General features: G+C 40.7%; 1 protein-coding gene across 3 annotated transcripts in view; it reads left to right on the top strand.

Moving 5' to 3' along the window:
- rhobtb3 (Rho related BTB domain containing 3) overlaps positions 1–13098 on the top strand; it is a 23623-nt gene that overhangs the window by 5775 nt on the left and 4750 nt on the right. For all 3 annotated transcript variants that reach the window (XM_035661567.1, XM_035661568.1, XM_035661566.1), the window contains exons 6-10: positions 1749–1944; positions 2105–2301; positions 7468–7577; positions 8937–9042; positions 9838–10011. In XM_035661567.1, coding sequence (XP_035517460.1) covers positions 1749–1944; positions 2105–2301; positions 7468–7577; positions 8937–9042; positions 9838–10011 — 783 coding nt within the window. The remainder of the gene's footprint in view (positions 1–1748; positions 1945–2104; positions 2302–7467; positions 7578–8936; positions 9043–9837; positions 10012–13098) is intronic.

The raw sequence follows: 13098 nt of genomic DNA, 5'->3' as shown, positions 1-13098 counted from the left end.
ACTGACTTGAATTGTTTAAACTCTAATTTAGCTTTAATCTGACTAAAAGAAATTCAGAATCTCAGATGAAATTTTAATAAAGCTTCAAAACTAGTTTGTAGCCGACTGTAGATTTATTGCAGTGTCTTTAAGCCAATCAGATTCTGCAAACACAAAGTGCTAATTATGAGAAGAGACAAATTACCATGCTGCTGATCATGAACAACAAACATTCATACAAGGCGAGCAGCAGAGGCACAGTAAGTTTAATTATTGTAGTGAAGCTTAAAATAGTGTGACAGTTTCTTCTCCTTTGTCTTAATGTTCTACTTTTGTAGACTGTGGCACTCGTTCTCCTAATTGGCTAAAGACAGTCTGATTAAATCTGCTGCCGACTGCCATTCCTAATGTTGCCATAAGCTAAAAGCTTTCTGTGTGTTGTATTTAAAATTACACAATTCAGATTAATTTGAAGTTTCCAGTGTTTGAATTCATAGTTGCAGTCCTGTCTCTTGCTACTTTTACTGCTACCACTCACATTTCAGTGTTTTTCCACACACAGTTAAAACAGCTGAAAATATTTAACTCAAACTAGGCAGTTAAACTAGTGTTAAATATTGATCTGACCACTTTGCTGCTGTGTGTGTGTGTGTGTGGCTAAATCTGATGCAATGACTGTCAGCTTTAAGTCCGGCCAAAAAGGCAGCAAGTGCTTGTGGGATTTATTGGTGCCTGTCCAACACTGCTTAACTCTACTTATGGTGTAGTTTGAATTAAATATGACGTGCACTGATTCAGGAATGGCACAATTTTCTCGGCCAAATCTGAGCGGCCATAAAAAAGGAGATGAGGTCCACAGAGGTGCAGTGTGTATTAGGCATGAATAGGAATATAATGGGACAATGATTTGTGAAGCCCATGCCCCTCCTCTCTCCCCCCACTTCCTTTACTTTCCTGCTCGGTGCTTTGTCAGTTTTTATTAATCTGAATTCATGACAAAGCACAGTTTTTTCCTCTTACCCTCGTTTTCTATGAAATATTCTCTCTCTCCATGTTGGTGCTCCAGACTGGTTTCCCAATTTTGTACTTTTTTTCATTGCAGTATTTTTCTTGCACTCAGTTTTTACTGTTCCACGCAGTTCACTGCAAATAATTTATCTCTGACTATCGTCTGTCCAGGTTTTTTCTATATCTTCTTTAAATATTAACCTTACTTAAAATAAGCTTTTGGACGTGCATTGAATTTGAGTTTTTCTATCACCAAAATAAACTAAAACAGAATTAGTAAAGGTATTTTGGTGTTGGCCCCTCAAGATTGAAAAAGCAGGGAGAAATCCACTGTTGAACAGAGACATGTTTTTCCCCATTACTTCAATAGACCAGAATTCACTGCAGCAGCATTGGTTTGCATCTTTGCAGGTCTGTCATTAGTGCAAAGGCAAACATATCTGGGAGCGTCTTTTCCAACTTGAGCAACAGGGCAGGGCACAACATGACCTGAGTCTCTCTCAGCTCTCACTACACTATTGCTGTCACTATCGCATATCCATAACACACACCATTTCTCTCTGAGCTCTCAAAACTAATTGTTAAAAGAAGTATACATGATGAAAAGTCTAAATTATAACACTCCTAGGGTGCTCTGACCATAACAGATTTTCCCTTTCATCTTTTGAAAATATGGACTGAATTTCAGCAGCATTAATTAACAAAACTCTTCCCCCATCATCTTTTCACCCCCTGTACTCCCTCTTCCTCCCTCTGTTCAGCACGTCTTCCCCCTATCAGAGTAGAGGAATCCAGTTTCTCCCAGGACATGCAGTGGTTGTTGGAGCGTGGCGTGCAGTTCGCCGATGTGGCTTTCTACGCCGGGGAATCTGGGAAAGAACTGGGGTGGGCGCATGCTGCTGTGCTGTGTGCTGTCAGCCCATACTTCAGACAGCTGCTCCTGGGGCCCAAGAACAGGTAGGAGACATATTGGCTTGTTCACAGGATGGAGTTTAACAAGCTATTTCACCACCTGCGCCTGTTAGCCAGCAGGAGCTCAGCTCTCTCTCTCTCTGCAAACTCCTCTTTAGTGTAACTATGAAGGATTTTGTGCTGAATTTCATCTCTGGTTGGACAGGGAACGTCCGCAGTCGCGGTGTGTTTGCAGAGAGCGCGATGGAGGCCCTCATTCGTTGCTCTCCACCTGGGATGGGGGGATTATTGATGACATGCCACGATCAGAAGGGCACCTGACAGGACGCCTCTCTCGTCTGGTGGTGAAGGACCCCCTCCTGTGCATGTGCTTGTGGGAGACTCTCATGTTCATTTACAGAGGTAAAAACCACCAGTCGAACACAGCACACTCAGATACAATCTACTGTTTTGTGTCTCTTCCAGAGAATTCAGTCATTTCCATTTAACCTTTTTAACAACCCTTCGCTTATAATTATGAACATTTAATATGCAGAGTATTTTTTTGATTAGTTGGTTGACAGTTTGTTCTATAAAATAAGAAATAGTAAGAAAAATGATACACAACTCCCCAAATCACAATTTTCCAAAGCCTGAGATGACATATTGCTTGTTTTATCCAATCCCTTTAGTAACTTTTACTAAACCCTAATTATATTGCATTTGCTATCATAGAAGACTGAGAAAACCAACAAATCCTCACATTTAAGAAGCTGGAATTACTATATTTTGGCGTAGTTTTGTCACAATGGCAATGCTAACATGCTAATGTTTAGCAGGTATAGTGTTTCCCATGTTCACCATCTTAGTTGAGCATGTTAGCATGCTATTGTTTGCTAATTAGCACTAAACCCAAAGTACGTCTTTAGTTCTGCAGGCATTTGGTGATAAACCAAAGACCTGATGATGGTGTCAGATAAAACGCAAGGAATCATCAAAGTGATTATGATTCATCCTCAAGGGGAAATAAATGTTTGAGCCAAATTTCATGGCAGTCCATCCAATAGCCGTCAAGATATTTCAGTTCTACAAATATCCACTTGCTGGTGGTGCTAGAAGAAAAATCAGGCAAGCAACAATCCTCAAGATTCATCCTTTGACACTGTGAATGTGTTGTTGAGATATTTCAGTCTGGACCAAAGTGGTGGAGCAACACACATTACCATCCCCGGAGCCATGCCAGTAGCATGGATAAAAATTACCTTGAAAGCAACATCAATTAAATTCTTTTTTTGATTGACAAATCAATTAATATTCTAAATGTTTCCACACTAAATATATTTCTTTATAGATTATAATCTTATATTTTGGTTATTGTGGTCATTTTCAAAAATAATGCCTTGTTGTAAAAATCAATCTAAGTGCAGCAAAGTATACAACTACAAACCAAAAATATGACAAGAGGGTGAGTTAATCATAAGTGAATTCTAGTGAATGTTGTTAAATTATTTCTGTATTTAAAGTTGCATCAGCTAAATCACAGCAGCATAGCAGCACAGCAGCACAGCAGCCACATGAAAGAGCATCCGATCCCTACTAATTAAAACCCTGTGATTTCACCAGGATCAAGTTGCCCAAACGGACATTCTGGCATCAGGATCAGTTGCACGGGCAGTGCCAAAGAGAAAGTGGAGATCAGAATACAAAACTGTCTCCAAAACAGCGGCCAGATAAATCTGGACTCAGCAAGGATGGCTCAATTAGTTTACTCCCATCACACTACATGGTTTCTGGGAAATGATTTTGCTGATGCTTCCGGGGTGTTGTTGCCATATTCTGCACATTATAACTCGAGTTTAAATACAGCTAACAAAGCTGGACTAACACTCAAAGCATGGGAACTCTGTAGCCCAAAAGCAGTTACTCTTTTTCCAATGTATTAGATGTGATGATTAATGTTCCCTGGCAGCAGAAGGCAATTTGCCTGCTATTGGGTCTTGTCCAATGTTCCATTATGGTGAGGAACAGAAATCAGTCAAATTGAAAGTGCTTGATAGTAAGCAACTGTAGTATTTTAATCTGGGACCTGATCATTCATTGTGAAATACTATAATCTCTCACTGATGTCTTAACCCATATTTGCACTTAGATCCCTCAGGCCACTCATATCTCCTCAGCTCAGTTTTATCACTGACACATGGATTGGTACACAAAATGATGTCCCTGCAGAAATTGAACTTTCATCATTTTAAAAGCTAATGGGAGTAGTTAATAGAATCTGACTCTGTAGCCCAGTGGCCTCATATTTACATCCACAAATGATTAACTCTGTCATGTAAAATTAACAGTATCGTATACTAATGTCACCCAGCAAGCATACAGGCACATGTAGCCATAAAACATGCATCCAAAACATCTGCAAATGCAAAATGTTCTCCAGCCATGTGAGAAGCCTAGTTAAACAGCTTTGTGGTATCCTCTGCGATTTCAGCGCTTCAGTAATGGAAATCGTCTCAGTCTGCGGCTCAGAGTCTGCAGTGCTGCGCTTGCTGCATGTTAGATTGCTGCGCGTGTGCACACACAGCGCTCTATCAGAGGCTGCATGTCGGGCAGGAGTCCTTATGGCAAAAAGGCTACACTAACATCTGATTCATGGGTGCCTCTTAACATGTATGTGAGCAGCACCGACGGTCTGAATGAACACGCTGAGAGCACACTCACACATACACTAGAGGCAAAAACACAAACGCATGAGCTCAGTGTGTATGTGTGCTGTTGAAGGGAAGAAGATTATAGGGTTAGACTGAGTCTCTGTGAGTGACTGTATGAATAAGAATAAGAAACCCAGCGGTTGAAAGGCAGTGTGCAGTGTGTATTTTCACACATACAAGTGCTTGTGTGGATTTGTATTTTTATTTATTTTTTTAGTGAGAGAGGAAGAATATGGGAAAGTAAGGAGGAGAAAATTGCGAGTAGCAGGTGAGGATGAAAGAGGGGGTGGAGTGTTTAAGGTGCTGCTTGCATTTCTGTGAGATAACATGATGGCGAGAGAGTGTTTGGGTGGTGGGTGAGCTGGGTACTAGAGCATACTCTGTGTGTGTGTGTGTGTGTGTGTGTGTGTGTGTGTGTGTGGCTTGGGAGAGAATAGCGGAAAGAGGACTATGAGTGCATGTGCTGTGCAGAATACGAATGTCACGTTTCCATAAAACACTGTAGGGAGACAGTGTTAAGCCTTGTGTGAAAAATGTTAACCTTCAACATGGCGGGTCTCATTGTATGTTTAAAGCAGCTGACCTCACAAACAGTGTGCATATTCCTGTATTAGTGTATTTTCTTGGGTTGGAAGACATGAATATATGTGTGCCTCCTTTGCCCACAGAAACACTCGGAGCACAGTAAGCCAGTGTTTGATGTTCATTAGCAGTAAATCCACAACAGGCTGTACTTTGCTTTCCCAGAGACGGGACGGATATCTTCTTGCTTTCAATTCAATTCCACTCATTTGTTGTAGCTCATTTTGTTGGCTTAGCAGAACACATTTCCATAACAATAATGTGTCTCTGTAAACACACAGCGTCACACTCGTGGTATTATTCCATGCTTGGGGTTTTTTGTCACTTGAGTGTGTGTGGACAGTCACAGAGGCCGTGACTTTGCTTGTGTGACGTTAACACTGTGAGACTCTGTCTCCTTGTGTAGTGTGCTGCTGAATTATTGAATTTGTCACTCGGTTGCTATTGTGTGTACGTATTTGTGTATGCATGTTTAGTGTTAGATGTGTGTGACACATTGTGTGTTAGTGGTCATTCTGGCCTTATTTGAGGTCAAATTTTAGACTACAGACCAGTTGCTTTTGGGACAACTTGCCTCACTGGGGGAAAATTGTAACAATTTAGTTTCCTTGCAAGTGAATTAAGCAGAGACTACCACTGGTTTGGTTTATGTTAGGTTAAGATTTAGAGTCAGGAATGTAGTTGTTATGGAAAAGGTTAAGAAAGGAAATTAGTGTTAATCTGTACAACTTGTTCAGCATTTGTGTTTGTTTGTCTGTGTGTTTGTGTGGGTGGGTGAGAAGAAACACTGAAACTTATCTGTGAGATTATGTAGAAATGATTGAACCTTTTTGCAGCTTTTGCTTTTTGCATATATATTCCATTGTATCCAGTTCCTCTCCACCCTATAGAAAAGCATCTAGCAGTGTATCCAGTTCCAGTTTTTTGGCATCTGGCTGCATCATATGTCAGCAGCACAACTCCAAGCTAATCTCTCACCCTGCCTATGAGGTGTTTGTGCTGTGCAGTGCCATTATCTGGCACTGTGTGTTGAGGTAATCCCTCTATCAGCCCAAATACCGTCATTATGAACTAATGATGAGATAAATCCTGCCCAGTCCAGCTCCCTTCTTCCCTCGACAGTCTGTTTACGTCCCAGTGAGACAGTGCACCACCTCAATCAAGCTGCAGGGCTGTGCAGGCTTTATAAAGGAGTACAGCACTGAGGTGAATGTGTGCAGCATAGATGTTTTCCTAATTATAAAGCTAAAGGCTGAAGAGTTTTACTTTCTTTTTTGTATTTTTCATAATTTATAGTTTATCTTTATATATCAGCGATGCTAGTTTGAGTCTTTATATTTTACATGCTTTTTTATGGCTTACTGTATATAACACATATAACAGCCCCAGTTTTTTTACCTGTTCATTTACTGTACATTTTTGTGGCTCTATGCATGGTAATGTTGGTCTATTGGTTGGTCGGTTGCCCACTTTGGTCCAGAGAGAATTATCTTGAGTTGAAGTATTGCATAATTTGCCATATGAACAGACCTTCATGGTCCCCAGAGGATGAATCCTACTGACTTTGGTGCTTCCCTGACTTTACCTCTAGCACCACCATGAAGTTGTCATTTGTGCCTTTTTTAGTGAAATATCTCAACAGCTGTTGAATTGTGATCACTCAGTCCACACGTTCCCATACTTTTTATCGGCATTACGCATCATCAGGTCAAGATTTTAGATTCTCCAATACTTTTGTTTATGACTAAATACCTAAAATAAATAAAACTAATGACATTCCCATCAGCCTCAGCTGCACTTTGTGCTTAGTGCTAAGTAGCAGTTGTGTAGCACTAAACTAAGATGGGGACATGGAACATTATACCTGCTACACATCAGTATGTTAGCATTGCCAGTGTGAGCATGTTAGCATGCTGACATTAGCATTTAGCATTAACATTAGCTCAAAGCAAAGTTGTGCCTAAACTGTAGACTCTTGTTTAAACACAGTAGTTAACTGTTATATATTTTACTTCATACTCATGTGATCTGATGATAAACCAAAAAAATTGAAAAAGAATGGACTATTAATGGCATGTGGCATTTGGGTAACTGTTTCTGATATTTGTGGAATCTAGACTGAGGGTCCCACCCATAACCTCCATGGATTATATAAGCAGACAAATTTTAGAATAAGCCAACTTTGTCAAAAACAGGTCCTGGGTGTTTGGTGTTAAGGTACGTGGGTGGTCAGAGCACAGTGCCAACTAAAAGTGTTTTTGTAAACTGTACTATTGTGTTTGTGGATGTTTTTTAGGAGCGTGGGAGTGGGACCACCTCCAGGAGGCCCTGGAGGAGAAGCTGAAGAATTCGCTAGCTGTGGCTCAGCTTATGGAGCGCATACGATCCCTCATCGGCAGAGACAGGGTATCGTCTTTAATGTTTAAAATCACCTTACTTTTCTTTCTCTAATACACACAAATTCCATAGAAATCATATACTTTAATTTAATCTTGTTTAAGTAATGTGTTATGGTGTGTATGCTGTAACAACCCTCACCAACAAAAGAGGTTAAATATCTATAATGTGTCAAATCTACTCTTTGAAGGTATAAACACATGTTTTTGTAGTTGCTGACTAATTAACTAAGACCTTGTTTAGCAGTGATAATGTGGCTATAATTAGCATATATACATAATTACTGCCCGTATCACCTCTCAAGTACTGTGGAAATCAGCACAAAGTAAACAAGAGATGCTCTCAAAGGAGCTACAGCAGATCTGTAAGGATTTCACACTGGGCCATGAAATCCAACATTATGTTAAAAATCTGCAGCGTCACATCTATAATGTGTTGCGTCTGTTTAGAAAACACGAGGTGGCTCAATGTAATAGGCAGCAGACTTCAACATTTAGATAGAGAGAGATCAGGGGATATGACATGTCTGCCTCTGACAAGCCTTTGGCACCATGCACGGTCCACCAACCCATCTGGATACAACTAGGTCTTCTACCTGAGGCAGTGTTGAGACGAGCTGACACACCGAGAGATGGCTGTGCCACTTTAACACGATGAGACGCCCTAATGTCCTGTCATGCTTTAAACTCGTCCTCTGCAAACACCTCCGGGTCGTCTCGTGTCACTCTGAGACCGGCTGAAATTTGCTTTCCATAAGCTTCCCATTGATTTACAAAATCAGAGGCGCTTGATTCTGTTGCTGCCTCTTCTGAAGACTCTGTGTTTGCTGAACGCTCCCTCTGCCGCAGAGCGGTGCGAGAATATGGAGTTCTTTGTGCTTCAGTTGACTGAGAAAGGTCACGTAATGGTAATGGGATGTTTTGACGACGCTCATTTGCAGACCTAACAAAACCACCACTCCAAAAAGACACACTGACAGCCGTTCTCATACCACTGATTTCACCTGCTGTGCAGAGCAGTATACTGCATACACATTTATTTTATTATGCGCCCTTTTATTGCTTACTGAGCAGGAATGTGTTAATAAAAAGACAGTTTGGACAACCGTCTGGTTCTCAGTGTGTTTTTAGTGTTAGGCAGTTCCGTCATGGCGTTCTTGGCATTGCAGTTCAAGCTTGTTTGGGTATCGCTAAGCAAGACTGGCAGGAAGGCCATTTGTATTCCACAGGGGAGGTGAGATAGATGCACAGAATGGCAATTGTGCTGGTAACTAGTACCTGACATCCAGCAGAGGAATGTTAACTCTCTCTGTCCATTTCTTTTGGCTTCTTCTCTGCTGTGTGTGTGTGTGTCCGTCTGTGTGCGTAGGGCCCCAGGGACACCCCAAGTGCCCGAGCAGCTCAGCTCGGACCCCAGACGCTCGTCAACCTCTTCAATTCTCCTCTTTACTCTGATGTCATCTTCATGGTGCAAGGTGGGTCACCGCCGATCTGTTTTACACACACACATTTACAAATGCATGCACCGTCACGCAGCAAAGAAAGGTCACATTTTATTAGCCGTGATTGAATTATGCTCTCAGTCCCAGGCCTGGTCATCCATTTGCAGACAAAATAAGATAAAACGGTCCGAGGGAAAGGCTGCCTTCCGTCCCTGCCATGTTTAATCTCGCCAAAAGCTCTTCCATGAGCTGCATTTAGCCAATTCTCTATCAAAGAATCAAACTGAGAAATTCAGAAATAATGCCCCAAAGCCTCTCCTCAATCGATATTTATCTCATAAAAAAGTGCAGTGAGCTTGTCCTTGCACCTCTATGCTGCGAGTTCAACTGTTTACAGAGAAAATGTCTACAAGAATGTTTTATGTTTTTTTTTGTTTGTTTTTTTTTACACGCTAACATGCTGATGGGAGTGTGGCGAAAGCTGTTACTGGCTGTTAGCAACAATTATGTCAGGACTTGCGCCAAGGCTTTGCATGTCATTTAAATGGCCCATTATGACAGATTATCACTCATAACAAGTCAAATTGAATTAGGTTTGGCCTCTATACTCCTGTGATGAGCCAAAAGAGACATGTTAGTGATTTTGACTTGTTTAAAATTATTTTGATCAAAGATACATTCTGTTACTATCACTCAAGATTTAATACATTAATTATGAATCGTTTCCACTCTCAAGCATTTCACTTAACAGCTCTTTGGGACTTTCCTAGATGCTATTCTGAAATTCTGAACCTAGATGTTAATTTTGTGTGTGTGTGTGTGTTCAAGGGAGTGTATTGCCAGCTCACCGAGCAGTACTGGTGGCACGCTGTGATGTCATGGCAGCCATGTTCAGCGGGAAGTATGCAGAGGCCCGGAGTCGAGTGGTGCCCATCCACGGTGTCTCCTCGGACACCTTCCTGTCTTTCCTGGAGTACCTCTACACTGACTCCTGCTGTCCTGGTGAGTTTACTGCACGCAGCCCAGACGGGTACTCAAGTATACCCACTGTGACCACTACTGTATACAATAAGATTAACAACTAAGTGGCACCTAAAACTGCTAACACATCTCCAAAGGGAGGCCTAAATATAGTAAAAGTAATGGCCCTGCCCTCCTCTTTATCTTGCAGACTAATTAAACCCTGTAGCAGATTTTGTATGGTGGTGAGATTGATTGCAGTGGGAAACCCTCAGTCTGTGTGTTATTCATTCACCCGCCTATAACTTCTCCCTCAGGCTGCTGCTGTAAATAAAAATAGTTTGCCAAGCTATTTAGACAAATAGATGGTTGGGTGATTTGTGACTGAGATGAAAGTCACTTTAGATGCTAGGGATCTATCCAACAACGTGACAGAAGAACAATGGACCTTTTGATGTAATTTCAATGTACTGCAGCAGTGTTAGCAAATCAGAAAACACTTGAGAGAGGTTCAGTAGTGCTTTCCTCTAGGCCTTGCTCACAAAACGCAGCCCAAAACAAAAAGTGCCATCAACCATCTGTGTGACTGCGACACGCTGCCAGTGTCAGTCTCAGGAGGCACGAGGAGAACAGCACCAAGCTTAAAATTCAATTAGATTTAGTGACGGCAAAATCAACCCGTGGCATCACTGCTTCATCTGCTTTTAATGATGCCAACTCGTGGCCCCAGACGGGTTGTTGTTGTTGTTGTTTTCCCCTGTCACTGTCTGTCACATTGTTCGCAGTAATTATTACTGATGAGTCTCTCTGGTGATGGCAGTGAGCTATGGTGCATTCCGTTTTTTTGGGTTGCTCCAACCTTAAAGTTACATTAATCAACTTTTATTTCATTGCTGCATCAAGGTACTCTCCGCAGTGTGAAAGCTTAGCTGATACTGTTGATCCCTCTAAAAATCAACACTTAGGCTGGAGCTCTGTGCGGCTCTTAGCTCATTTTTTGTGTTTTTTCGTCAGACAAACCAAATTCATTCAAAACTGTAGGAGGTTTTCAGTCCACAGTCTTACACCCACCGATTGTATATAGGGCTGCACAATTAGTCGAAATATTATTAAAAAATTGCAATATGCAAATCACAGCTGCAATTTAAAGATAAAATGTGTGACAAAACATCATTATATTGGAGTACTGTAGTTCTGAAGAGATGCCCTACAAATCTTGTTCTCCAGATTTAGGATATGTTTGTTTGATACAGATCCCAAAATATTAAGCATTTCACATAATCATGATTTAAAAGTGAAAATTAAATTTGCGATGCAAAACAGATTATTCCCACACTAATGGCAAATCATATCGCAATATCTGTCAAATAATTGCAATGTCATGTTTTTACCATATCGTGCAGCCCTAATTGTATATTACCTATACAGCACTAAAATGGCTTAGACTCGAGGTGAAGCACTCTACACAGTCAACATTTCAGGAGTAAGTGGACCAAAAATGGCAGTGTATATTGTTTTTACCTTTTAACAGGTGGCCAGAGGGACTCCAATGTAATGTTCATGTTGTTCTGTGTCTGCTGTGTGTGTAAGTGTGCAACTAGTTTCTTATAGGTTTGCAACTGGATAAGCTAAAATTTCATTAAAGCAACTGGCTGTTTTTATTTTTGAGTTTTTCTGCCCCCTAGTGGTAAAAGATTACTTAATTCCACTTCGAATGACAAGCTTATGCAGTTGTGTCTAAAGCAGCTTTGGAAGTAGTGTGTGTGTGTGTATTTGTGTGTATATCCTGACATCCATGGTGGTACATCACAACAGCAGTCCCTCTGGAATCAGTCCTTCCAACTACAGATGATGATCTGTATGATGATATTCCATATTCACAGAAAAAACAACAATATATTATGTTTCTTAATTAATAGGCAAAGCCATATAATACATATACAGAGTTAAAGAGTTAATTACAACATTTGCTGTCATCTTCCTTTCCAGTATTGTTATATAACGAAGCTGCTGAATAGACAATTTACTGTAAAGGCTCAGAATAATCCGTTCTGAATAACCAGCTACTGAGAGCTGACAATCCCCTTATTTTGTGCCATGAGATGTTTTGATGAAAAAATCATAAACTTCAACAAGCAGCCCTCCTAAGGTACAAGGAGGGTAAGCAAGCTGTTTCCAGAGATACAGCTTTAGGTTGAGTCATGGGAACAGGAAATTAAAGCCATGAAAGAGCCCCAGAGGCTGTAGCCGCTGCACTGTTATATAAGAGCCCAGCACTCAAGGTCAGAGCAAGGTAACTCCACCAGTAGTGACAAAAAGGAAGGGTGTGAAATCAAAGGAGACGTATTTCATTCAGATAAATACTGTGTGATAGTAGAATATGTTGTTATACTCGTGTATATGTTTAGGGAATCGTGCAGCTGAACAGAACAAACCGTCTGTACGGCTGCAGCTCAGTCTGTCAGAGATGCATGCGGGTGAAGGATGTTGAGGTTGGTGTTTGACTGACATTAATGAAGGGAGTCTTTTGATTTGACATTACATAATAGGGCTGACATTACTTGTTTGATGTTTTTTGCACGTGTGTATGTAGGGATGTAATTTGACAGCTTGGAAAGAGCATTGGGAAATTATTTATATTTTTTTTATATTCAATTTTCCATCCAAAGCACACAGCTGAAGTTTAGTTTGTAATTTATTGAGAGATTTCCATAAAATCTGTTGGACATCCAACAAACTAATGCACAATCTGAGACATGGAACATATGACATACTCTAGACTGTGCTGAGTACAGTGTGACTTAAATATTAGACAATAAGAAATCAACAGCTATATTAAGAAAGAAATCAAAATATACATTCTGTATTCTTGGTTTAGGTCTAGATTTGAAAAGATAGATTTGGTTCATTCTGTCTTTTCCTTTATAAGCACTGAAGAAGCACAGAAAATGGTTGTTTTGGCAAATGTGTAAGCACGAAGTAGACATGAAACAATATTTGGAGCTCTGTTTCTGGACACCTGATAGTTAGAAGTTCAATATCCAGTCTTCCTTTTAGCTCCGTTTTGGTCTCCACCAACTCCTGAGGGAAATATCTGGCTCTTTAGCTGCTAAATACTCTACTATGTTC

This window comes from Morone saxatilis, unplaced genomic scaffold (genome assembly GCF_004916995.1).
Source record: "Morone saxatilis isolate NCDOM2014 unplaced genomic scaffold, NCSU_SB_2.0 Contig18, whole genome shotgun sequence".
NCBI lineage: Eukaryota > Metazoa > Chordata > Actinopteri > Moronidae > Morone > Morone saxatilis.
This window is presented reverse-complemented; position numbering and strand designations above follow the sequence as displayed.